This window comes from Phoenix dactylifera, chromosome 2 (assembly GCF_051530095.1).
Source record: "Phoenix dactylifera cultivar Ajwa chromosome 2, Ajwa_hap1_PhDact_Kaust_v1.1, whole genome shotgun sequence".
NCBI classification, from domain to species: Eukaryota; Viridiplantae; Streptophyta; class Magnoliopsida; order Arecales; family Arecaceae; genus Phoenix; species Phoenix dactylifera.
Window position 1 is genome coordinate 24,542,134 of NC_143191.1, and position 25,726 is coordinate 24,567,859.

The 25,726-nt window shown below is 49.4% G+C and overlaps 2 protein-coding genes across 6 annotated transcripts; both read left to right on the forward strand.

Moving 5' to 3' along the window:
• The first annotated feature begins 362 nt into the window (after window positions 1–362).
• Window positions 363–9,393, forward strand: LOC103718468 (phosphatidylinositol/phosphatidylcholine transfer protein SFH13-like). 5 transcript variants are annotated; one of them, XM_008807309.5, is made up of 16 exons: window positions 363–761; window positions 1,351–1,402; window positions 1,469–1,558; window positions 1,680–1,998; window positions 2,122–2,221; window positions 2,761–3,027; window positions 3,212–3,289; window positions 3,376–3,477; window positions 3,564–3,613; window positions 3,724–3,823; window positions 3,967–4,065; window positions 4,172–4,285; window positions 5,847–6,009; window positions 6,966–7,351; window positions 7,877–7,951; window positions 9,097–9,393. In XM_008807309.5, the coding sequence occupies exons 3-16, from the start codon at window positions 1,552–1,554 to the stop codon at window positions 9,112–9,114; spliced, it is 1,878 nt and encodes a 625-aa protein (XP_008805531.3). In that variant the 5' UTR covers window positions 363–761; window positions 1,351–1,402; window positions 1,469–1,551; the 3' UTR covers window positions 9,115–9,393. The 5 variants fall into 5 exon arrangements, with proteins under 5 accessions (XP_008805531.3, XP_008805530.3, XP_008805533.3 ...); XM_008807308.5 differs by having other exon boundaries at window positions 365–761; window positions 1,490–1,558; XM_008807311.4 differs by having other exon boundaries at window positions 365–761; window positions 1,490–1,558; window positions 6,972–7,351.
• Window positions 9,394–15,042: 5,649 nt separating this feature from the next.
• Window positions 15,043–25,640, forward strand: LOC149768258 (uncharacterized). Its single transcript, XM_089927884.1, has 3 exons — window positions 15,043–15,125; window positions 15,207–15,959; window positions 25,227–25,640. Exons 1-3 carry the CDS (start codon window positions 15,078–15,080, stop codon window positions 25,638–25,640), a joined length of 1,215 nt encoding a protein of 404 aa, XP_089784010.1. The 5' UTR covers window positions 15,043–15,077.
• Window positions 25,641–25,726: the final 86 nt, after the last annotated feature.

The window sequence follows — 25,726 nt, forward strand, 5'->3', positions numbered from 1 at the left end:
GGTTGAACCGGATAGATGATCTTACAGGCGATGCTTCATATATATATATATATATATATATATATATATATAATCAGAGGATGGATATCGTTTTCTGATGTGCGATTTTTGTTCAGCATTCCACTTAGAAATTCCGTGTGGACGATGCATCTTTCGGAAATGGATGGACGAGATGTACTTGGCACGGAAGTCGCGTTGAGGTGGTTGCTCTATGACACGTGGCGTAGAGTTTTAGAAATCGGCGATCTAGGTCCGGTCCACCTGATCGGACGGCAAGCAATCGGCCTCCGAATTATAATAAAAACTAAAAACCAAAACCAAGACGGACACGTATAAAAAGCGTATATATAGTCAGAATCGTAGTGGTGGCACAAACTTAAAACAAAGAAAACGAAGGAGCCTTAAAAGAGACAGAGACAACGAGAGAGATAAAGAGAGAGAGAGGGTAGCCGAGCAGAGAGGTCGGGCGAATCTTCGAATTTTTCTCTTCCAGACGCCAGCAGAAGAAAACAGTGAAAGAAGGCAGAGGCGTTACAGAGAGAGAAAGAGTGAAAGACGGAGAGAGGAAGGGTCAGAGAAGAACAGTTCCAATTCTTCTCTCTCTTCCCCTCTCTCTCTCTTGTGTTCCAGCCTAGAAATCCCACACCATTGCATAGATAGTAGCCCTCCGTGTGCTCGTCTAACCGATTTCTCCTCGGATCCTTCTCTCCACCTCGCCTCTCTTGTCGCCGCCCCAGCAACCGAACTAGAGTTTCCGAGAGGTATTGGCTTCAGATCCGCCATCGCCGTATTCTCCCGCCTGTTTGATCGCCGGATCTGGCGTTTCGGGGGTTCTTTTCTTGATTTTATTAAATCCGTTTTGGAACGCGTTTCTTGGTGCTTTGGATCCGGGAAATCCGGGTCTGAGTGGGTTTTCTTGATTTCGGAGGATTCTTTGACGGTTTTGGGAGAGAGTTTCAAGGATCTTGGAGAGAGTTACGAGATTTGTTGCGGTTTTAATGGATCTTTGGGGGGTTGCTGAGATTTAATGAGGGTTTGGTTTAGCTGCTTTAGCATAAAGGATTTATTAGCGGATTCGAATAACGGTTGAGCCAATGCAGGCTGCGAGCCTCTTGGTCCAAAGGATTTTGCGGTTCCTTTGAACTGGATCTTGGAGCCTCCATTGAGGTTGAGCCGTTCCTTAATCTAATTTTCTTGGAGTTTCTCTCCAACTAAAACGTTTGGTTGTTGATCTAAAATTTAGATCTGTGGATCGAACAATAAGGAAACAAGATAGGAAGATAACATGTAGTTTTTTCTTGCTGTTTATTTAATGTCATTGATCAGCTGTTGAAGTTTTCTTGCTTGCAGGGCCTTGTATGGATCTTTGCTGCACTCTAGAACCCCTCAGCGATACGGAGACGTAAGCTTTTAGATTTTCTTTATTTCTCCCCTGTTTTTCTAATCAGGATAAATAACATTAGTGCAGTGACGGTGTTTTTGTGATCAGGTTGGACTTTTATTGATAGTATCGATTGCAGTTCTCATCTTCTGAAGTCTGAGATCTGGAAAATGTCAGGTATGTTCATTTGGTTTTTCTTCCCTCTGCTCTGTAGAAGATACTGTATTATGATCATAGAAAAGCCGTGGTTTAGATTGTCTTTTTTCTGACTTATTTATGGCGCATTGTGACATTTCAGTCTTCCACGTAGAAGGATTTGAAGGAGCGGTCAGTTGCGATGAGAGGAAAGAGAGGAGATCAGATGTTGAGATCTCGGAAGATGAGAGAAGGAGAACAAAGATCGGGTCTCTGAAGAAGAAGGCTTTGAATGCTTCCACTAAATTTACCCACTCTCTTAAGAAACGAGGGAAACGGAAAGTTGATTTCAGGGTTCCTTCAGTTGCGATCGAGGATATAAGGGATGCTGAAGAGGAGCGCGCAGTCTATGCTTTCCGGCAAGAGCTCATTGCCAAGGATTTATTGCCTGATAAGCACGATGACTATCACACGTTGCTCAGGTTTTCGTGATCTTTAGGACTTGCAGCGATGTAACATTAGTTTTTATATGCTATAAATTTAAGTTTTAAGCATGCATTTGAAGCATAACTATGCTGGCTGATTACTCTGTTTATTTCGTTCAGATTTCTTAAGGCTAGGAAATTTGACTTTGAGAGATCGACCCAGATGTGGGCCGAGATGCTTCGATGGAGAAAAGAGTTTAGAGCAGACACTATTTTGGAGGTGAGGCAATTATTACATGCTACAGAGCACTTTTACATGCATTAAGGATTTTTAAAATGGGGAGGCATAATGAATCGTATCAGGTAAAGATAGGAGCAACAAGAATCTTTTGTTGAAGAAATAGAATGGATAGCGAATAATCTAGATGTGACCAGGTAACTGTTTCATAGATTTAGCAGTCTATTGCTACCCTTGCCAAGTGGAAGAAACTCTATTTTCTATTCATTTTCAAAGTTATCAGGGTTCAGTCTGTCCTCTCTGAATGGTTTTGAGCATGTATATTTTTTCTTAGAGGTGCAGTTAAGAACTTCCTTTCATACTCTCATATGTTCAAATATTTGGCTCCTTAACTTTAGGAAATCTTCTCTTTATAGTGGGATATGCTCCTTCCAGCATAAAATGTTTTCTCAATTTATAATACTTGTTGTTTTGAATATTTTATTGCCTTATTTGCAATTTGTTTATGTTACGTTGAAGCGATTTATAATCCTTAATTTACATATGGCATGATAATGACAATTAAATGTACTGGATTCAAGGATTTTGACTTTGAAGAACTGGAGGAAGTCCTACACTACTATCCTCAAGGGTACCATGGAGTGGACAGGGAGGGAAGGCCTGTATACATTGAGAGGCTTGGAAGAGTCGAGCCTAACAAGCTTATGCACATCACTACAGTTGAGCGCTACATAAAATATCACGTACAGGAATTTGAGAGGGCCCTGCATGAGAGATTTCCTGCTTGTTCAATTGCTGCCAAAAGGCACATTGATTCAACAACTACAATACTGGATGTGCATGGTGTGGTAAGATGGTGTCTCTGTTTTCTTGTCAAGTCACTGCGTTTTCTTTACCCTGATAGGGCAGCTTACAAATGGTCTTCTTCTTTTGAATGAGAATAAAAAAAGATTTCACATAGCATGTCGGGCATATTGGTGATTTTTTCAGTTGTGGAGGAACCCACTCATATAGAGTTCTGTTGGAATACAGGGATTGAAGAATTTCAGCAAGACAGCAAGAGACCTCTTGCACAATATGCAGAAAATAGATGGTGATTACTATCCTGAGGTATCTACTATTTTACGGTAACATCTTCTTTTCAAGTAGTTTTGGTCTAGCACTAAGAAGGATCACTCAACTGTCCGTTAATGCAGACACTTCATCAAATGTTCATTGTTAATGCCGGTCATGGTTTCAAGCTGCTTTGGAACACTGTAAAGGGATTTCTTGACCCCAAAACCACGGCAAAGATCCATGTAGGATCCATGTTTCTGAAGTAAATATATGATTTTTTTCCCCTGATTTCTTCAGCCTTGATTCATGGTTCATTTAATTTGCGCAGGTACTTGGGACCAAATATCAGAGTAGACTTCTTGAAGCTATTGATGCAAGGTTGGCTTTTCTAGCTTCTCTGGCTCTGATGCTATCAATTGTTTCCTTTACATATTGTAGCAGCGCTGCAAATTGGATTTTTAATTTTGTTTTCCTGTTTTTTCTTTCAGCCAACTGCCAGAATTCCTGGGTGGTTCATGCACATGCTCTGATGAAGGTGGATGTCTTAGGTCTAATAAAGGACCATGGAATGACCCTGTCATTATGAAGGTAGGGCATCTCAAGCAGTAACAGGCCAATCATATTACATTATATTAGCTCACAAATTCGTTGTGTTACCTTCTTAATCAAATATGTGAAGTATTTTTATCAACCAAGAGAATGAAGAGTACTGATATGAAATTCTCTTGTAGCTTGCACATAGTGTTGAAGCAGCATTTGTAAGGAAAATTAGGCGAGTATCTGTTGGAGAACAAAGAAATGAACCCTGTCCTAGGTTATGCACGCTGAAGGCAAGACAACAGAATTGTTGATGGTGTTTACTCTAGGTTGATTATGGAGATCAATTTTTGAAGTTTCCTCTTCTAAATTGCATTTTATTGCTTATTTGAATGGCAGGGAAGAAGCAGTGATACTTCAACGGCTGAATCAGGATCAGATTTTGATGATCTTGGTTCTCCTATTATGTCCAGAACTGCCGAATATAGTCGTTTGGCTCCAGTTCATGAAGAAGTGAGTAACCCATATTTTGATTTACATGTTCAATATGATCTTATTTATGGTCCTGTTTTGCAACTTTTTAAACTTGCATTAAAATGTGGCATAGTATGACATGGATACGAGGTGCCAAGATGGATACCACAGTAGGTGTACTATGACACTTTCATCCTTGTGGTATATAGCTTACTTTCATTCTGGACAGACTAATGTAAACTTCTTCATTATAATAATTCATTACCTTTCGTACAAAAAGTAAAACAACTATTTGAAAAACTGGACCAGTAAGCAAGTTTGACTTTAAGTACTATTTCACCTTACCACTTTATAAGTTTTCTACAGAGTTGATATGTTTTCAACAAATCAATCTCATGTTCCTAGGAAGATTGACTTCTAAAGGATTTCAAGAGTTTATGCAATAAGTTGTAGCAGGTGCAAGATATAGCAGCATGTTTATTTTCTATGCATTTCTTTGTGATTTTCTAAACCTTCACTTTCTAGTTAACAGCCACTCCCTCTAATGTATATACATTGAGCTGACTTCCTTGTAGGAAACAGAGGGAGAAAAGGTCAGATAATAAAAGTTATACAAAAGCAATGATGAACCTTAAATATAATGTTAAATTACCAATATTATTTTCAGGAATTATACTATTCAGATGTCAGCATGCTTATATTCTATCTGAGCCATTTTCTTATGAGTTTCATATATTCTATCACAATATATAAATGAAAAATTCGTCCTTTCTCTGAATGCTTGAACTATTCTGTTCGGTCATATTCGGTTCTCACTCTTGCACATTTACTAACATGTAACTTCAGGTAAAAAGGGGCAGTGGGTGGGGAGGGCCCAAAAATAATTTAATGGTATTTTCTTTATATATGTTTTGGTATAATGCTGAATTTAGCAGTATTTATTGGAAATCATGACTATTTCCATTTTTCACTATTCTAGATTGGATAAAGTGTTACTTTATCATATTTATATGCCCATTGCCTTTTCTTTTATGGGCTGTATCGATGTTTGGCTACTGTGTATCCGTGATATATATGTCATGGGATTCAGATCTGAGGATGAAAGGAGAAGAGGACAGAATGGAGGCCTGGTGATCCTATAATCTTAAAAAATTTGGAGTACTAGAAACCATCAGAAGATGATTTTTTTTTTTTAATGTATCTCCAATGAAAGATCTTTGAATTATGGTGTCAAGTGCCTTCTCAATCCTTTCTCCTTCATTCTACCTGCCTTCTCTTGGCTGGTCAGCATTAATGTTGGAGATATCAATGAACATGACATCCATGTCCACACAACCCCTTGATCATATTTACAGTCTGAAGACTCTGAACCACTAATTCCTAGGTAGTTTGTGCCATGTGGAAATGATACTAATCATCATCTCTTCCATTAATTTGACATTCTGATATTAATATCTATGATATAAGGGCATTCTATCTTCATGCACAGTTGAAATAATAGTTACTAGTCGTTATTTTAGAGTGATTAGTTTTCATTCTTTTAATTAGATACTAGAATTACATTTTTGTAATTTATGTTTTGTAATTGTTATGCATATAGGCTAGGATGGCAGATTCAACATCTTACTACAGTTGCCATGACCGCTTTGTGTTGGTTGATAAGACTGTAGTATCCAGAAGGAAAACAGGATCTGCTGGTAATGCATCAAGAGAACTCAAGGATCATGGACGTGGCTTTGCCAATGGAACATCACATTCACTAGGTACTGACAGTTAAATTTACTCAGCCACATAACTGTTTAGTTATCCCCACCATTGTGATCTCTAAGTTCCTTATCTGCTGTCTTCCGAAAGTTCTATTTTGTTAGAAATGAATATTTACTTCTAGTTCAGATGTCTTTTTCTGCACTTGTATCACACTGAGAGCCTGATAAACATTTTATCTAAGCCTTAATCCAATGAATTTTTGATCCTTGGGAATGTCATAAACTATGATTTGCTCAACACATCTTTCAGTATGATATATTATATATGGGTTTTTTTTGCCAACTTTTGTGTCCCATCATGAAATATTTGTGGCAGTCTAGTTTTGCTATGAACTAGAGGCTATAAACCATGACTACTATAATTTTGGAATATAGCAGTTAACAAGATGATCCCTTGAATCTATAATTTCTCAGAATAGCCCAGTGGTCGATTCAGTTAATAAATTTCAGTGCTGATAACACAGATATGATGAATATCTGCTCAAGAGTGTATTGATGTGTGGTAAGTTTTATGCTACTTGATTTTTTTAAACAGATGTGCTGAATTGTTGGTGTTCTGCAATATTGTGAAATCACTTATCATGACAATTCCCTAATTATAGAAGGAATTGCGTTACTTTTTTATTTTTTTTATTTCTTTTTTGCAGTATTTACTCTATCTAATCTACACATGGATAACTTTTGTTGTTGCCTATAATATCTTTTTTTGGTACCAAGCTAGTTGCTTATTACATCTTTTTTTTTGGCACCAAGTTAATTGTATGCATATAAACAACCTTATGCAGGCAGTTTGTGCCAGCTACAATCATCCTACTTAATCATCTTTTCCTATCTAGCGCTTAGTCTTTTAAAATGGAAGTTGCCTATCATTTCTCACTACTTTAAAAAAAGCATGTGCTGATAAGGTCCTAATTTAGAATTTTCAGACTGGGATTTGATCATGTTCCTTACAGTTTCAGGTAACTTGCGCAATGATAGGTGCAAACAAACCCGGGAAGATGTGGAGGAAGGAAATTTGCGATATCTTGCAAGAGCACTAGTTGCATTTTTGGTTAAATTGCTATCCTTCTTTCATGTCTTTGGTTGTAGACATGAAAGGAGGTTGGAGAACATTCATCCATCAGATACATTGGTCCCTGCTCCGGAGAGCCATCCCAGTGTGGAAGTTGTCACGGAAAACAATTTCCGTCCATGTTTAGAACGTGTTCAAAGGCTTGAGTTGATGTTCAATGAGCTCAGTAGCAAACCTGCACAGATTCCACAGGAAAAAGAGCGTGCGCTTCTTGATTCTTGGGACAGGATCAAGTCCATCGAGTTTGACCTTGAGAAGACAAAGAAGGTAAAGTTTTATTTTATATTAAATGATTTTATATGTTCAAAGATGAATCGAATAGCTTAAATTGAATTAAGAATATCAGTATATCAAAATTAAGTTATATCATAAAAGAGAGTATATGATAGTTTGTGTGTAATTCTTGACCGAGATTAACAATTCCGAAATATTTGATGCTTCTAATGAATACTGGAGCTGGCAGCATCAATATTTTATCTGCTTTTTGTTGCAGTGTTAGCTTTTATCTAATTTGGAGTCTGTTATCAGACAAAAGATGCATCTCAAGGATTTTCAGAGACATTATAATTTTCCCCATTTTTTTGTTCACATTACTATTTTGGAAAATTTGTATACCTTTATTTATAAGTCATTTGGCCTTCAAAATGATTTAGATTTGTAGATATATGAAATTGTGCAATTATTTAAAACAGAATTTGTTTAATTCTACCTTGTTTTATCGTTCATTTTTATCATAGTTTTTTCTTTGAGGTTTGCCTCTTGCTATGTTCTGATTGTAAGTTCTTCTTTCAGGTATTGCAGGCCACAGTGGTGAAGCAAATGGAGATTGCAGAAATGTTAGAAGCTGTACAGGAGTCCAATATTAGGGTAAGCTGAAATGCCATTTACTATCAAACTCTTAAGTTCATCGAGACATTTATGAACAGCCTAAATGTAGGTTTCTGGTACTAGATCTCCAGTGGATTTTATTTCATTTAATTAGATCAAAACTTCCTCTTCAAAAAAAAGATCAAAAGTCAAATCCAAAATGAGCATTTGGAGTATAAAATATTTCTGGCAATAAATGGAGCTTTGTGCAGATTTTAGAGAACCATTGTTATGTTAGGATATATCTAATGTTCCATTGATCTTGGTTCTTATGTACTGGGTGATACCGGTGTTTTCAAGATGGACACTTTAGACTCTGAGCTCCAAAATGTGTCGGGTCCTAATAACACTTCAAATCATTTAACCATTGTAACATCATTCTTTGCTAGCAGTTGGCTCACCTAGTTAAAGGTGTCAAATCTATTTGATCGCTAAAGTCATGCTTAAATTTTATTAAATTGTGGAGAAATTGGTCTAAATTATATCTAGTTATATTAGAATGGAGCACTTGCAATGCACATTTGAAGAGAAATATAGGGATGCATAGATGGGGTAATACTTGTACATGGGACTTGGGATCTTGATGGATGGGGTGGGGGGTGCTTTAATATCTGGCCCTATGGACAGCTGGACTTGAAACCATTTTAGTTATAAATGGTTTAGATAATGAGTTTCTCATTTACAAGTTTCCTGAGTCCTGTTCTTGTTTTCTCCTTTTTTTTATTTGACACAAACGTTTAATGCCCATATCACATGCCGTTATGCCAAGGTAAATGCTAGCTTAGATGTTTGTGCAAGTACTCATTCAAAGTATTTACTGCATTGATAACGTATTTTGAAATCTATTTGTTTATTCCAAGCGCATATGAAGCAGCTTGTGTTACCTTCTTAGGCTGCAGTCTCCATCTGGTATAGGTTTTGAAGTCTGACAGACCAGACTACTGGAACTTTTACTTTCTTTGTGCTTAGTAGTATCTCTCTCCTCCTCTGCGTGCGCGTGCGTTAAGAGTATCACTATCTTTCTTTTATTAATCATTTGGTCTATGTTTTCTTGTTTGTACTATTGTTGACTTGCAATCACGGTGTAGATCGTTTTAGATGTAAATAAATGGCGCTGATTAGCTTGCTTGCAAAATTGCTTGCAGAGAAGGAAGTTTTGTTAAATCCTGAGTGGAAGTAGCTGTACATCAATGAGATGCATAGCACTGAGATGCATAGCAAGGGCAGTTTTCGGTTCAGATTAGCATCAAAAGAAGACTACCTTCTATACAAGTTTCTTTTTCTTTTCTTTGTTTTTTGTTCGTGATCAGAAATTTATCATGTTTACATAGCACATGCAGCATCATGGAGAAGGCGAGATGGTGGATGAGGAAAAGGGAAAGATGAAGGGAAAAACAGAGGAAATTTCACACTTAATATATATGTTTTCTTTGTTTTGGCAATGCTTCCTCTTTCTCTCTCTCTCTCTCTCTCTCTCTCTCTCACACACACACACACACACACACACACAAAGCTTTGAGCCTTGCCCACCAGTTCTACTGTCTGTTGTTGTGGATGTCGTTTTGGAGTTTGCTCCAAGTCGAATGCAGTATTCGACTAGCTTTTAAGGCAGAACACTCTTCTGCCATCCTATGATTTGTTGTTTGAGTGGCCTCAGCCAATTTGATAATTCTTTTCAATTAGGAGCTGTTGTCCATTATATGATGCCAGAGCATCTCAAGCCTGGAGCAGCCATCCTTTGAACAGGAAGGAAAAAAATGTTTAAAGGGACCCTAAGTTTGGCAATGTAATCACTTTTGTTAAATATACTAAAGTAAACAAATAGGAGAAAAGGAACAGAACTGTTTAAACATCGTGGAAACTGTTCCAGCCACGCCAAACTTTCCTGATATTTCTAGACGACCATATACCGGATTTGCTGTATCTATTCTAGAGGTTCAATATGCCCTTTGATCTCCATGGATGTCAGACCGTTCAGCCCATTCTCAAAAAAAAGGGCCTCTCCAAACTTATTTAGGCCCTGTTTGGGGGAGCTTTTGGAGGGCCAAAAAGCACTTTATGGCTCTCCAAAAGTACTTTTAGCTAAAAAATGGTGTTTGGTAAATTTTCTAAAAAGCTGTTTCAGCTTTTGCGGGAAGCTGAAAACAGCTTTTGGGAGGAAGCTCCAATTTGGAGCTTTCCGAAAATGCTGTTTTCAGCTATTTCGGAAAGCTGTATTTTTGACCAAAATACCCCCTTTTAAAAAAAAAATTTCCTCCCAAAAACCTCTCTCTCACATTCTCACGGTCTCTTCCTCTCCCACCCAACCCCATTCCCTCTCCCCCGCCGCCGCACCCTCTCCCTCTGCCCCGCCGTCGCACCCCCTCCCTCTCCCCCGCCCCTATGGTGGGGAGGTGCCGAAGAAGAGGAAGACAGGTGGTCTTCCCCTTCCCGCGGCCGCCGCCGGCGATGATATCCTCGTCACGGAAAGGGACGGTGCCGAAGAAGAAGGAGGTCCCACGGCCCCCCTCCCGCGTCTGCGACGCCCCGCCGTCGCACCCCCTCCCTCTCCCCCGCCCCCATGGTGGGGAGGTGCCGAAGAAGAGGAAGACAGGTGGTCTTCCCCTTCCTGCGGCCGCCGCCGGCGATGATGTCCCCATCACGGAAAAGGACGGTTTCGAAGAAGAAGGAGGTCCCACGGCCCCCCTCCCGCGTCTGCGAGGCCCCGCCGTCGCACCCCCTCCCTCTCTCCCTTCCTGCGGCCGCCGGCGGTCACGACCCGCCCCCCTCTCGCGTCCGCCACGGCCCGGCCCGGCGCTATCGGCCTCGCGGGAGAGCACTTCCCAGGGCCCCCTCCTGCGGCCGCCACCGGCCGCCGGCCCCGGCCCGGCCCCCTCCCGCGGCCGCGGCAGCCTGGCCCCCTTCCGGCGCCGCCGGCCGCGCGGGAGGAGAAGAAAGGAGAACGGGGGAGAGGAAGGAAGGAGAAGAAGAGAAGAAAAAAAAAGAAAAGGAAAAGAAAAGGAAAAAGAAAAGAAAATTTAAAAAATAAAATAAAAAAATAAATAAATATTTATATAAATGAATGAATGAATAAATAAGATAATAAATAAATATATTTCAACATTATTAATTATTTACACTAATAATTATAATATTTTATACCTTTATTATTGTATTATACTATAAATATTATATTATATTACATTACATTATAATACATTAATATGTTATTTTAAATAATTTAATATTATATTATATTATGAGAAATTAATTTATACTAATAATTATAATATTTTATGTCTTTATTATTGTATTATACTATAAATATAATATATATTACATTATATCATAATACATTAATATGTTATGTTAAATAATTTAATATTATGTTATATTACCAAATATTAATTTACTCTAATAATTATATTACTATTATGCTATATTATAATAATATTATTTTATATTACAAAAATATTATACTATATCGTATATTTATGTATTAATATATATTATATTTTATTATATTCTGTTGTATAATACTATGCAATGTTCTTTATGGTAATTTTGTCATACAAAAGTACTTTCCTAGTTTGTTTACCAAACACAAAACAAAGTACCACAGCACTTTACGAATGTAGTTACCAAACAGCAAACAGCTTTTTATAACAGCTCTACTTCAGACAGCTCTACTTTCAACAGCTCTACTGCCAACAGCTCCCCCAAACAGGGCCTTAGCCGAAGTATAATTGCCAATTGTTGTCGGTAATTCCATCGTCGAATTTATATTAAGTTGATGGAGAAGGTCGGTTAAATTTCCTACAGCAAGAATCTTTCTTTTACTCGGTAAAACCGTCAACAACTTGATTTTTTCTTTCTTTCCAGGTTGGGCGTGTTTGCAAATAATCTTAGCCATTGGAGAGAGAATGCCTCCATGAAATAAAAGATAATAACAACTTTGAACTGACTTAGCTAATTCATGTGCATTACATGTGCTGTACAGTGCACCACCTATTGATGATGAAATTGAAATCGTCCATGATTCTCGATTGATTTTTCGGATTAGACTCCATTTGGTAAAGTTTTTGGTAGGCTAGAAAACACTTTCTGACCCTCTAAAAGTACTTTTGGATGGTATAGTAGTGTTTGTTAAAAAAATCGGAAAGCTGTTTTAACTTTACCAAAAAACTGAAAACGTCTATTTGGGAGAAGCTCCAATATGAAACTTTTTCGAGAAAATACTTTTAGCATGCGTTAGAAAAAATGTTTTAGATTCATAAAATTTTGTTTTTTAGACCAAAATACATCTAATAAAATTATATAATTATAGTAAGTGTCCCTTTATATCATAATGCACAAAGAAAAAAAATCTGCAGGAGCCCCAACTATTATTAATTCCTAAAAATATGATATTAATAAAATATTGATATATAATGATAAGAATTATAATATTTTATAGCAAAATATTGTATTATACTATAAATATAATATTATATTATTTCATAATATATTGTTATGTTATATTATATAATATTAAATTATATTATATTTGTTGCTGGGGGTCCAAACCGAGAACGATTGGCACAGCGGTGTGAACGGGGTTCCTTTTGAATTGCTTTGGTTGCGCTCCGCCCTCCGCCGGGAAACCTGCAAGCAAGCCTCGCACCACCACCGGGGTGGTGGGGGCCCTCCGACGATCAAGTCAGGGGAGATCAAAGGAGAAGGAGAAGGAGAGGTAGCAGGTAAGATGATACTCTGGAAAATCTTTCTTACCCTCCCCTTCCCCCCCAGCCGCATATATATCAGGCTGGGGGGTTTTTTTTGGGGATTGGTCATCGTGTGGCACGATGGGGTTGCCACTGACATGGTCGTTACAGGGCGTCGTGGGGCAGCGCCGGATACGGCCATGGCTGGGCGTAGTGGAGCTCCACTTTGTACGGCTGTTACAGGGGATCGTGGGGCAGCGCCGGATACGACCGTTGCAGGGAGTAGTGGAGCAGGGGGCCGCGGCGTGCCTCAGGGGAACAGTCTGTTGTTGTCAAGAGATTGCCGACTTGGGGTCGGATTGCTGGATCAAGGGGCACCCGACTCGGGGTCGGGCTGCGGAGCCGAAGATATCCGACCCGGGGTCGGATTGCTGGACCAAGGGGCAGCCGACTCGGGGTCGGGCTGCGGAGCCGAAGATATCCGACCCGGGGTCAGATTGCTGGACCAAGGGGCAGCCGTAGTCTTCCCGGGCGCGCGTGCCGGTCACGTGGGGCATGGTGGCTAAGTTCCCCCGTAACAGTAGCCCCCCACTTCCGAGCCTGGAACCAGGAGGGGAACGGGTGAAGGGAGTGATGCTTCGAGATTGCCGCCATCCCTCGGAAAGGCGCGCGCGCTCCGAGCTCCCCGCCTTCTTTATGGCGTATGGCGGTTGTCGCTGATCTGGCAGTCTGCTGATTTCGGCGGACATCCTTCCTTAATGGCGTCGATTCGCCTTTGGGGCGCGAACGATCCTTCGGTAGCCAGGCGTCCTCTGGCGTCACCGAGGCGTCACCCGCCTTTCTGCCTATTTAACCGGGGGCCCTCCCCCGTCCGCCTTTCTCTTCACAGGCATCCTCGAGTTTCTCCCTTGTGCTGCTGCCGTTGCCGTCGGACTGTTCGTTCGCTCCTCCTTTGACACTCTCGGAGCCGTTCTTCCTTCCCTTCCGGTGAGTTGCCCCACTCTTCAATTTAGGGCTCTCCGTACTTTCTCCTTTCGTATTAGTGTACCCCAGTCGTTCCGGTCCCTTCTCCCCTCTTGACCCCGTCCTGACCGTAGATTCACTGGCCGTTAGGGATGGACGAAGTAAGAGCGGACCGCATTCAGTCGGAGCTGGTCCCCGAAGACCTAGATAGGTTCGTGGTCCGGTACCACCTTCCCGAAGCCTGCAACGTTACGCTTCCGGGGCCTGAGGAGAGGATGTCCCATCCTCCTCCAGGGAAGGTCGCCATCAATGAGGACATCCTTCGGGCTGGGTTCCGCTTTTCCCTCTCGGACTTAGTCGTGCAGGTGCTTCGAGGTTTAAGAGTGGCGCCGACGCAACTGGTGCCGAACTCATGGCGTACCCTGACGGCCTTCCAGGTTCTCTGCCGCATGCACGAGGTTCCCGCCACCCTGAACGTCTTTTGGGAATGCTACGGCCTGAACGGCCACCCCCGGGACAGAGGGTGGTGGTGCTTTGCGGCGCGGCGAGGGTGCGGCCTCGTCAAGGAGGCTCCTTCCTCCATTCATGGCTGGAAGGAGCGTTTCTTTTTCATCGACGTAGATCCCTCTTGGGGAATCGGGACAACCTGGGAGACGCCGATGAAGTCCCCGATCGGCCTATCGAGGTTGTCGAGGGAGGAGTCCGATGGCGTCGCCGTCTTGAGGGGGTTGGTTGCCGAGGGCCGGCTCCCCCCGGTGGCTCGCCTTATTTCCGAGGATGCCTTGGTGAACGTCGGTCTGAGCTCGGTCCCTGCCGACCGTGAGCCCGCCACTACTTCTTCTTTTTAGCTCTTTTCTCCTCTTTCATTTCTTCTTTCCATCAGTTTCTCGGTTTCTAACCATCTCGTCCTTTTTGCAGAAATCGACGACGTCATGCAGTCGGACAAGGCAATGGCTGTTAGTAGGGCGTCCCTACTGGAAGCGGTCCGGAGGAAGAAACGGACTCCTCCGAGCGGGGTCCCATCAGCGAAGAAGCCCCGCCAGCAGGCGACTCCGACGCCGACAGACGGGTCCGGGCCCACCGATCAGGGGGACGCCGCGGGCTCGGACCGACAGTTGACGCCGCATCAGCCCTCCGGTGATGAGACTACCGTTTTTCTGGAGGTGTCATCCGGGCGCGCCCGAGACGGCCGGGTCGGACGCGGTCGGTCCCCAGCCCGGCCTTCGACTCGGTCGGCTTCGGATGATACGGGAAGGAGGGGCGCGCCGAGGCCCCGGCCGAGCGGGACCCTGTCGATTTCTGGCGCGGCCCCCGTCCCGAGCACGGTCGGCATGACTCTCCCCCAAGCGATGGGTAAGGGTAAGGCTGCAGAACCACCATCCGGCTCCGGGGCGAAGTCGGGGTCGGCCTTCACTTTCGCCGGCGCCCGAAACCTTGTCGAGACGGTGCTGCTGGAGGGGGACCGTAGGCAGGTCCGGCAGATGGGTATCCCTGAAGTTGGAGCTGCCAGCTGCGTCTGTCTCATGTCGGTGAGTGTTCTTTTGGTCGCTTTCGTCATTTATAGGCTCTATTGATCCCCGTCTGACGCTCTCATTTTTCCTACCTCTTAGCTCGCCCAATACATGATCCGCCTGGAGGAGAGCCACGAGGAACAGGCGAGGCTTCTGGCGAGGGCCGAGAGCCGATTGAAAGCTGTAGAGGAGGGAGGCCGGGCTGCGGCGGGGAGGACGACCAGGGACCTCGAGACGAGGCTCCAGGTGGCCGAAGAGCGGGCACTCGGCTTCGCCGCCCTCGAGAGGCAACTGTTGGAGGCTCAGGAGCAACTCAAGGTTGCCTCGGGTCTCGAAAGCGAGATCAGGAAGGCGGAGGAGCGGGCCGAAAAGCAGTCCCGGAAGGCTGCCGACTTCCGGGAGAGGTGGGAGAAGGCCCAGCAGTCGGCCGACAACGCCCGCAACCGAACCCGATCTCTTGAAGCCAAGCTGGCCGAATTGGAGTCGGCCTTTGAGGGGACTCGTGCGAGCAACCAGGAGCTTCATTCGCGCCTGGAGGAGGCTGAGGCTGCTCGCGTCGCTGCCGAGGCGAAGCACATGGAGGCTCGGGCCGATCTGCTGAGGGTCTCCTCTGAGGCGGACGACCGGATTGTGGCGAAGGTCATGGAAGCGAAAGCTCAGATTACGGAGCGAGCGGAGGCGGCGTTGGCCGAGAAGAGCGCGGAAATCGGGCGTCAGGTGGTACAGGCCTATCGTCAGTCCGCCGAGTTCATCCGTGACATGTCGGACGCGGGGTCCGACTCCTTTGCCTTAGGCTTCGATGAAGGCCTGGCAAGGGTGTCCGCTAAATATCCCAGAATTGACCTGAGTGGGGTCTCCCTCCTCGACTCCCCTCCGATGCCATTGCCTGCCGATTCTCCAACCGTCTCCCTACCCTTCGCGGACGCACTCGCCGTTCCCGACCCAGGGGTTCCTCCAAGCTGACTCTCTGTACTTTTCTTTGTTCTTTTCTTTGTATGTTGGCGTTTTGCCACGTTGTATGGGTCTCGACCCTGATGCAACGAAAGTTAATGCAAACAAAGTGTTTCCTCATTTCACTTTCGTCCTTCCTCTTTTTAACTCCTGGTAGCGCCTCGCCGACTCCTGACTCTTGAAGTTCTTCCGGCGCTAGGCCAGGCATCCGAGGGTTAGGCCTCAGGAAATTCTTCCGGCGCTAGGCCAGGCATCCGAGGGTTAGGCCTCAGGAAATTCTTCCGGCGCTAGGCCAGGCATCCGAGGGTTAGGCCTCAGGAAATTCTTCCGGCACTAGGCCAGGCGTCCGAGGGTTAGGCCTCAGGAAATTCCGCTCGTTGGTCGGCCAAGGCTGGTGCAAGCCGAGGCGACCGGTCGGGGCTTCAGGCTAGTCTGCTCCCGGGATGGTCATCGGGTTAGCCTGGCATCCGAGGACCGAGCCTCGGAGAATTCCGCTCGTTGGTCGGCCAAGGCTGGCGCAAGCCGAGGCGACCGGTCGGGGCTTCAGGCTAGTCTGCTCCCGGGATGGTCATCGGGTTAGCCTGGCATCCGAGGACCGAGCCTCGGAGAATTCCGCTCGTTGGTCGGCCAAGGCTGGCGCAAGCCGAGGCGACCGGTCGGGGCTTCAGGCTAGTCTGCTCCCGGGATGGTCATCGGGTTAGCCTGGCATCCGAGGTCCGAGCCTCGGAGAATTCCGCTCGTTGGTCGGCCAAGGCTGGCGCAAGCCGAGGCGACCGGTCGGGGCTTCAAGCTAGTCTGCTCCCGGGATGATCATCGGGTTAGCCTGGCATCCGAGGGCCGAGCCTCGGAGAATTCCGCTCGTTGGTCGGCCAAGGCTGGCGCAAGCCGAGGCGACCGGTCGGGGCTTCAGGCTAGTCTGCTCCCGGGATGGTCATCGGGTTAGCCTGGCATCCGAGGGCCGAGCCTCGGGAAATTCCGCTCGTTGGTCGGCCAAGGCTGGCGCAAGCCGAGGCGACCGGTCGGGGCTTCAGGCTAGTCTGCTCCCGGGATGGTCATCGGGTTAGCCTGGCATCCGAGGGCCGAGCCTCGGGGAATTCCGCTCGTTGGTCGGCCAAGGCTGGCGCAAGCCGAGGCGACCGGTCGGGGCTTCAGGCTAGTCTGCTCCCGGGATGATCATCGGGTTAGCCTGGCATCCGAGGGCCGAGCCTCGGGGAATTCCGCTCGTTGGTCGGCCAAGGCTGGCGCAAGCCGAGGCGACCGGTCGGGGCTTCAGGCTAGTCTGCTCCCGGGATGGTCATCGGGTTAGCCTGGCATCCGAGGACCAAGCCTCGGGGAATTCCGCTCGTTGGTCGGCCAAGGCTGGCGCAAGCCGAGGCAACCGGTCGGGGCTTCAGGCTAGTCTGCTCCCGGGATGATCATCGGGTTAGCCTGGCATCCGAGGGCCGAGCCTCGGAGAATTCCGCTCGTTGGTCGGCCAAGGCTGGCGCAAGCCGAGGCGACCGGTCGGGGCTTCAGGCTAGTCTGCTCCCGGGATGATCATCGGGTTAGCCTGGCATCCGAGGGCCAAGCCTCGGGAAATTCCGCTCGTTGGTCGCGCCCCTATCACTTGCCGCTCGACGGGGTTTCTCCGTGGCCAGCTGCGATCGTGTTTCTCCTCCTCTCGAAGCGTCGCCTGGGGAACACCAGAAGGCCATTAAATGCTAATTGAGGCGTTACCTGGGAAATCGGACCGGCCAGTTGCTGCTTGCGAGGAGTGCCAGTTAAGCGGCCGCGATACGCGCGTTCTTCGAGGCGGATGCGGCCTGGACGCGTGCGGAGATATGTGGGCCGCGGGATACACGCCGCCCGGAGTGTCCTGCACGAAGAATGCAATTAAGGAGAACGACGCTTAGGAGATCGTGGGGGGATAAACCTCGAGAGCCGGAACGGCTCCTGATTCGATGTGCCCGCATTTATTGGAGCCACCCGCATCGGAACGACCAGGGGGCCACAGTTTGGCTATAAATATAAGCGCAAGTGTGGTGGAGCCTGCCAAGCCGGAGCTGTTCAGGTTGCCATGGATCGTGGACCTCCTCTCCGGCGCGTGGCTGGGAAACCCCCGCCGGAGGAACGGGAGGCGCGCCCCTCGCAACTTCCGCCAACTAGTCGTTTCATCTGGGATCAACAGGAAGATTCTCTCCGGTGGAACTCCGCTCTAGGCGTTTCATCCGGGATCACATCCCCCCTCTTTTCAGTCCTACCTCCCGATTGAGCTCTGCGCTAGACACTTCATCCGGGATCGCGCCTCCTCGCGCTCTTCTCCCTTGTATTCCTTTCCTCCCCTTCTCCTGGGGAGGACCGGAATATCCCTTGGATGTGGCGTTCCTCTAGAAGCAGTGCGAACTTCTTCGTCCGCGCCGGCTCTTCGTCTTTTGCGTGAGGCGTCGATGGCGCCTCCGGTGGGAAGCACCCACGTCCGGTGGGATTGCAGCTGCTTCGGATGGAGGGTTCGGGATCCCGGATCTTCAGCTCCACGGAGTCCCCACCTCTTCCTTAGTTTCTTTACTCCCCAATCCCCCTCTGGAAATTCATTGTAATCACACGAACACGCCATTGTAACCAGGAATTATTGAAATGAAAAGAACTATATATTTTTTGAACTGTCTTTCCGGCTTTGTCTTTCTACTGGTAATATACCCGCAGGTTAGCGGAATTCCAGCTCCTTGGAATTTCTCGACCATCTAGTGCCTCCAACTGGTAGGAGCCAGGTCGGTTTACCCAGCGAACCCTATACGGGCCTTCCCAATTTGGCGCCAGCTTCCCACCTTCCGCGGGTTGAGATGCTTTGGCTCGCCTTAGCACCAGATCTCCGATTCTGAAAAGTTTTGGTCGGACCTTGGAGTTATAATATCGGGCCACCCTCCGCTGATACATCGCCATCCGGACCTGCGCCATTTCCCTCGCTTCTTCCAAGAGGTCCAGGTTCCCTCGGAGTTGCTCCGAATTGGCCTCGGGTCGGTGCGCAGCCACCCGGGGCGAGGGGAGTCCGAGCTCCACGGGGACAACCGCTTCCGTGCCATAGGTTAGGCTGAAAGGCGTCTCTCCGGTAGGGGTCCGATGCGTGGTCCGATACGCCCAAAGGACGTTCTCGAGTTCTTCGACCCAAGCTTGCCCCGTCCGACCGATTCGCGCCTTAATTCCTTGGAGGATTGTCCGATTTGTCACCTCGGCCTCACCATTGGTTTGGGGATGCGACACAGATGTGAACCGATGCTCGATCCCGAACTCCTCGCAGAAGTCACGGAAATGCTTGTTGTCGAACTGTCGACCATTATCCGAGATGAGGACCCGGGGTACCCCAAATCGGACAATGATGTTTTTCTTCACGAACTTCCGGACTTGCGCCTCCGTGATAGTGGCCAGCGGCTCTGCCTCCACCCACTTGGTGAAGTAGTCGATTGCAACAATCAAGAATTTTCGCTGGGCTGAAGCGACGGGGAATGGTCCGAGGATATCCATTCCCCACTGTGCGAAGGGCCAGGGTGCGGTGATTGGTGCCAAGGGGACAGAAGGGACTCTCTGGACGTTGGCGTGGCGCTGGCAGGCGTCGCATTTCCGTACGTGATCCTTTGAGTCCTCCAACAAGGTAGGCCAATAATAGCTTTGCCTCATGATCTTGTGCGCCAAGGACCTAGCCCCCGAGTGCGATCCGCAGACGCCCTCATGGACTTCGCCGAGGACGTAGGCCGCCTCCGAGGGGCGGAGGCACCTTAAGAGGGGGGCGGTAAACGAGGTCCGATACAGCCTCCCTTCGTAGAGTACGTAGTGGGCGGACTTCCTGACAAGTCGCCGAGCTTGATCTTCGTCTTCAGGGAGGATCCCTTCGGCGAGGTAGGCGACGAGCGGGTCCATCCAAGACGGCTCCGGATCAATCGCCATCACCGCTCCAGCCTCGCCGATGCTCGGGGCATCCAGGGTCTCCAGGTAGATTGCCCTCGACAAGTTGTGCGCCTCTGCGCCCACCAAGCGGGACAATCTGTCGGCCCTGGCATTTTCGCTTCTGGGGACCTGCTGGATGCCGACACTGCCGAGGTCGGGAATGAGTGCTTGCACCTTCCGGACGTAGTTCTGCATGGTCGGGCTCCGGGCCTCGAACTCCCCACGGACCTGCCCGACCACCAGCTGGGAGTCGGTGAAGACCTTCAAACGCCGGATGCCGAGCTCTCCGGCGAGTTTGAGTCCCGTGACTAGGGCCTCGTACTCCGCCTCGTTGTTGGTCACTGGAAATCCAAACCTCAAGGCATACTCGGCTATCACTCCATCAGGACTGGTAAGGACCAGCCCGGCCCCTCCACCCTCGGGGTTCGACGACCCATCGATGTGAAGCGTCCAGGTCGGGAGGTCGAGGCTGGGCGTTTCCGGTGGACTAGGTTCCGCCTCCTGCACCGTGCACTCAGCGAGGAAGTCCGCGAGCACCTGGGCCTTGATGGCGGGTCGAGGCTGGTAGCGGATGTCGAACTCACCGAGTTCTACTGCCCACTTCACCAGCCGTCCCGCATTCTCGGGGTTGCTGAGGATCTGTCGTAGTGGTTGATCAGTTAAGAGGGTGATAGAATGGGCCTGAAAATAGGGGCGGAGCCTCCTGGTCACGGTCAGCAGCGCGAAGGCGATCTTTTCAGCCTTCGTATACCGCGTCTCGGCGTCCCGTAGGACCCGGCTGATGTAGTACACAGGCTTCTGGAGCTTTGCCTCTTCCCGAATCAGCACCGCACTGACCGCGGTTGGGGAGACCGCCAGATAGAGGTAGAGCATCTCCCCTTCTTGCGGCTTGGACAGTAGGGGAGGAGACGCCAGGTATTCCTTGAGCTGGTCGAATGCTGCTTGACATTCGGCCGTCCAGAGGAAGTCTTTCGGGCGTTTTAACACCTTGAAGAATGGTTGGCAGCGTTCGGCCGATTTTGCCACAAATCGTCCGAGCGCGGCGACCCTTCCAGCGAGCTCCTGAACTTCCTTTACTTTGGTCGGAGGGGACATACCTTGGATGGCCTTGATTTTGTCCGGGTTGGCTTCGATACCCCGCTGGTTGACAATGAAACCAAGGAACCTCCCGGCCGAAGCGCCAAAGGCGCACTTCGCTGGGTTCAGCTTCATGCGAAACTTCCGTAAGGTGGTAAAAGTCTCCTCCAGATCCACGATGTGCTGGTCTGCCTGGCGGCTCTTCACCAGCATATCGTCCACGTACACCTCCATGTTCCGGCCGATTTGCTCTTTGAAGATTTTGTTGACGAGGCGCTGGTAAGTGGCGCCAGCATTCTTCAGACCGAAGGGCATTACCTTGTAGCAGTACAGCCCCCGGTCCGTTATAAAGGCAGTTTTCTCCTCGTCCTGTGGGGCCATCATTATCTGGTTGTAACCGGAGAAGGCGTCCATGAAAGACAGCAGCTGATATCCGGAAGTCGCGTCGACCAGTTGGTCTATCCGCGGAAGCGGAAAGCTATCCTTAGGGCACGCCTTGTTCAGGTCGGTATAGTCGACGCACATCCTCCACTTCCCGCTCGCCTTCCGGACAAGTACGACATTTGCCAGCCACTCGGGGTAACTCACCTCCCTTATGAATCCTGCCTCCAAGAGTTTGTCTACCTCCTGGTCGACCACCCGGATCCGATCCGGGGCACAGTGTCTCTTCTTCTGCTTCACTGGCCGGTGGGTCGGGTCGACGTTGAGGGCGTGAGAAATGACCTCCGGGTCGATCCCAGGTACATCGGCCGCCGACCAGGCAAATACATCGGCATTGGCTCGGAGGAATTCCACCAACCGGGCCCGAGCTCCCGGGTCGAGATTGGCGCCGACCCGGACCACCCGGTCCCGGCGGCCTTCCTCGAGGGGAACTTCGACCACACCCTCGGCCGGCTCCCCCTGCCGCAAGGCCACCTCGTCTCTGGCATCAAGGGACTCGACGCTTAGGGCTTCTGCGGGCTTCTTCCCTTTGAGGGTCGCTAGGAAACATTGCCGTGCGGTCGGTTGGTCGCCTCGGACCTCCCCGATCCCGACCGCCGTGGGGAACCGCATGAGCAAGTGGTACGTAGAGACCACCGCGCGAAGGGCGTTCAGTCCGGATCGTCCGAGGATAGCGTTGTAGGCTGAGGGAACACGGACGACCAAGAACCCGAGTCGCACCGTGGCTTCTGCGGGTGCGACGCCCGCAGTCACAGGCAGCTCAACGACACCTTCCACCGGAACAGCGTCACCGGTGAATCCTATGAGGGGGTGGATATTTTGTGCAACAATTGTCTGGACAAGCCCATCTTTTGGAAGGCCTCGTAAAACAAGATATCAGCTGAGCTTCCACTATCCACAAGAACACGCCTTACATCATAGTTTGCCATAGTGAGGGAGATCACCATGGCGTCATCGTGGGGGGTCTGAACCCCCTTTACATCCTCATCACAAAAGGTGATTACAATGCCGACCCTCTGCCTCTTTGCGACGGCCGCCCCTGACGCTTTCGTCGAGCCCCCTGCGTTCCTCACGGGCCGGGGGCAGCCCCCAGTGATAGTGTGGATCACGCCCGCAACGGGTCGATTCTGCTCCCGAGGCTCCGGAGGAGCCGGGTCGGCCGGACGCGGGTCTGCGGGGGGACGTCGGCCGCTCACATATCGACCGAGACGCCCCCGACGGATGAGAGCCTCGATCTCGTCCCGAAGCTGGAAGCAGTCCTCTGTGTCGTGGCCGTGGTCTCGGTGGTACTCACAGTACGCCCGGGAGGGCCTCTTCCCAGGTATCCTCCGCATCTGTCTCGGGGCCGGGAGGTCCTCCCGCCCCTTGATCTCCATAAGGATCTGGGCCCGGGGAGTCAGGAGAGGGGTGTACCGGTTGAAACATCGGGGCGGAGAACGAGGGCGTGGGGCGCCGTGGTTCTTCGCCGGCGACGGGCTTCTGCGCCGACGCTGGGGCGTCGGGCTCCTCCTCTGGCGTGCCTCTTTCCGCCTTTTCTTCCCAAGCTTTGGAGGGATCTCGACGGCCTCCTTGCTCCGGTGGGCGGCCGCCTCCTCGGCGTCCGCATACTGGTTCGCCCGGGACAACAGCTCTGGGAAGCTCCGCGGCAGTCGTTTGTCCAGGGAGAAGGTGAGTCTGCCCTTCCGGAAGCCACGCTTCAGGGCTGAAAGAGCTACCTCCTGACTCAGGTTCCGGACCTCCAGCGTAGCCCTGTTGAAGCGGGTAAGATAATCCCGCAGGCTTTCTCCCTCGTTTTGCCGGACATCAAAGAGGGAGTCGGAGACCAGTCGCCGCCGGCTACTGACGGCGAAATGAGTGATGAAGAGGCGGGTGAACTGGTCGAAGGACTGGATTGAGTCAGCCTCCAGCCCGGCGAACCACGCCCTCGCCGGGCCACGGAGGGTTGCCGGGAAAGCCTTGCAGAGAAGGGGATCTGATGCTCCGTGGAGGAGCATGAGGGTCCTGAAACTCTCGACGTAATCCCGCGGGTCCGCCGCCCCGTCATAGGGCTCGATCGCCGGCATTTTGAACCCCGGCGGATTCGGGGTCCGCAGGATCCTCGAGGCAAGCGCCGGCTGGGAGGAGATCTCTAAGTCGGCGAAGGGATCTTTGGAATGGCCCTTCAGGACCTGGAGTTGTCGGTGGAGATCGTCCACCCGCCGGTCCAGGGAGCGCGACCGGTGGGTGGGAGACAAGGAGCGGCGAGAGGGGGACCGACTGGAGCGCGGGTTCCTCGAGGACTGGGGGGTCTGGGAACGCGCCCGGGCCCGCCTCTCGTACCCCGCGCAGCTCCGGTGGGAAGGTCCCGGCAGAATGGAGCGTGCTCGAGAATCCTCCTCGCGCCGGCGCTCCCCCCATGGGAGAGGAAGGAGCGCGGGTTGAGGAGGACAGGCGAACGCTCAGGCAGCGGCGGCTCCTGAGCCCGCTGCGGCGCCCGGGACATCGCACCCTGCAGATTCTGCACCGCCTCCGCGAGGGTGCGAACCTGCTGGGCTAGCTGGTCGAACTGGGCGGCTTCGACCGTCTGAATGGGCGGTGGGGCGGTGGAGTGTTGCTGAGAGTGTGTTGGAGATGCAGCGGCCTCCCGGCCAGAGGCGCGAGAGGCCCCGCGACCGGAAGCATTGGAAGCTCCACGACCACCTCGCCGTGCCATTACGATCGCTCTGAGATCATGCCCTTCCTCTAGCGCCAACTGTTGCTGGGGGTCCAAACCGAGAACGATTGGCACAGCGGTGTGAACGGGGTTCCTTTTGAATTGCTTTGGTTGCGCTCCGCCCTCCGCCGGGAAACCTGCAAGCAAGCCTCGCACCACCACTGGGGTGGTGGGGGCCCTCCGACGATCAAGTCAGGGGAGATCAAAGGAGAAGGAGAAGGAGAGGTTGCAGGTAAGATGATACTCTGGAAAATCTTTCTTACCCTCCCCTTCCCCCCCCAGCCGCATATATATCAGGCTGGGGGATTTTTTTGGGGATTGGTCATCGTGTGGCACGATGGGGTTGCCACTGACATGGTCGTTACAGGGCGTCGTGGGGCAGCGCCGGGTACGGCCATGGCTGGGCGTAGTGGAGCTCCGCTTTGTACGGCTGTTACAGGGGATCGTGGGGCAGCGCCGGATACGGCCGTTGCAGGGAGTAGTGGAGCAGGGGGCCGCGGCGTGCCTCAGGGGAACAGTCTGTTGTTGTCAAGAGATTGCCGACTTGGGGTCGGATTGCTGGATCAAGGGGCACCCGACTCGGGGTCGGGCTGCGGAGCCGAAGATATCCGACCCGGGGTCGGATTGCTGGACCAAGGGGCAGCCGACTCGGGGTCGGGCTGTGGAGCCGAAGATATTCGACCCGGGGTCGGATTGCTGGACCAAGGGGCAGCCGACTCGGGGTCGGGCTGCGGAGCCGAAGATATCCGACCCGGGGTCGGATTGCTGGACCAAGGGGCAGCCGTAGTCTTCCCGGGCGCGCGTGCCAGTCACGTGGGGCATGGTGGCTAAGTTCCCCCGTAACAATATTATTATGCTATAGCATTCTTTATGGTCATTTTGTTATACCAAAAGTATTTTCTCAGTTTGTTTGCCAAATTTATATTAAAGTTTTACAATACCTTAAAAATGTAGTTACCAAATGACAAATAGTTTTTTTATAAAATCTCTATTTCAAAAAATTTTATTTATAAAAGCTCTATTATTAACTATTTCATCAGTGTAGTTACCAGTTTCTCCTTGCTCTTGAATCACTGAGAAGCTTCTCATCTTCGGTGACAAGAACTGATAATGGCATGCAATATAACAGTGGCAAAAGTTGTTCGGTGCTCCAAGTATCCTCCCAAATCCCTGCTAAACTAGACATGAGACTAGCGAAAATGACGGCTTCTGATACTATGCGGCAAAAAATGATGCTCTGGCCAGCGCTAGCTGAACCAAGAACCCAACAGAATTTTCTGACCAAACTCCGTTCCAGCCAGATCCAGCTAAAATTGGGCCGACCCCACAAATCCGATGGCTCGCATCATTGCACTCCAGCTGTTACTTTGACAGCTGTGGGTGGCGCAAAGAAGTGGGCTAAGAGTGGCGGCCAGGCATCATTCATCACGATCGTTGGAATCCTCCATCTGTAGGCGTCCGATTTGCCCAATACACGAAAATTAAAATCCAACGGTCCGTGATTGCACCGTCACCTTTTTTTTTATGGCTTTAGATGACC

What these genes read in the sequence shown, in the direction of transcription:
- LOC149768258 (XM_089927884.1), top strand. Translation starts at nt 15,078, where the DNA reads ATGGGTATCCCTGAAGTTGGAGCTGCCAGCTGCGTCTGTCTCATGTCG. An exon ending in GCTGCGTCTGTCTCATGTCG is followed by an intron (nt 15,126 to 15,206) that starts GTGAGTGTTCTT and finishes CCTACCTCTTAG; the next exon opens with CTCGCCCAATACATGATCCG. An exon ending in CCAGAATTGACCTGAGTGGG is followed by an intron (nt 15,960 to 25,226) that starts GTCTCCCTCCTC and finishes CTATTTCATCAG; the next exon opens with TGTAGTTACCAGTTTCTCCT.
- LOC103718468 (XM_008807309.5), top strand. An exon ending in CTTGAAGCTATTGATGCAAG is followed by an intron (nt 3,614 to 3,723) that starts GTTGGCTTTTCT and finishes TTTTTCTTTCAG; the next exon opens with CCAACTGCCAGAATTCCTGG. An exon ending in ATGACCCTGTCATTATGAAG is followed by an intron (nt 3,824 to 3,966) that starts GTAGGGCATCTC and finishes ATTCTCTTGTAG; the next exon opens with CTTGCACATAGTGTTGAAGC.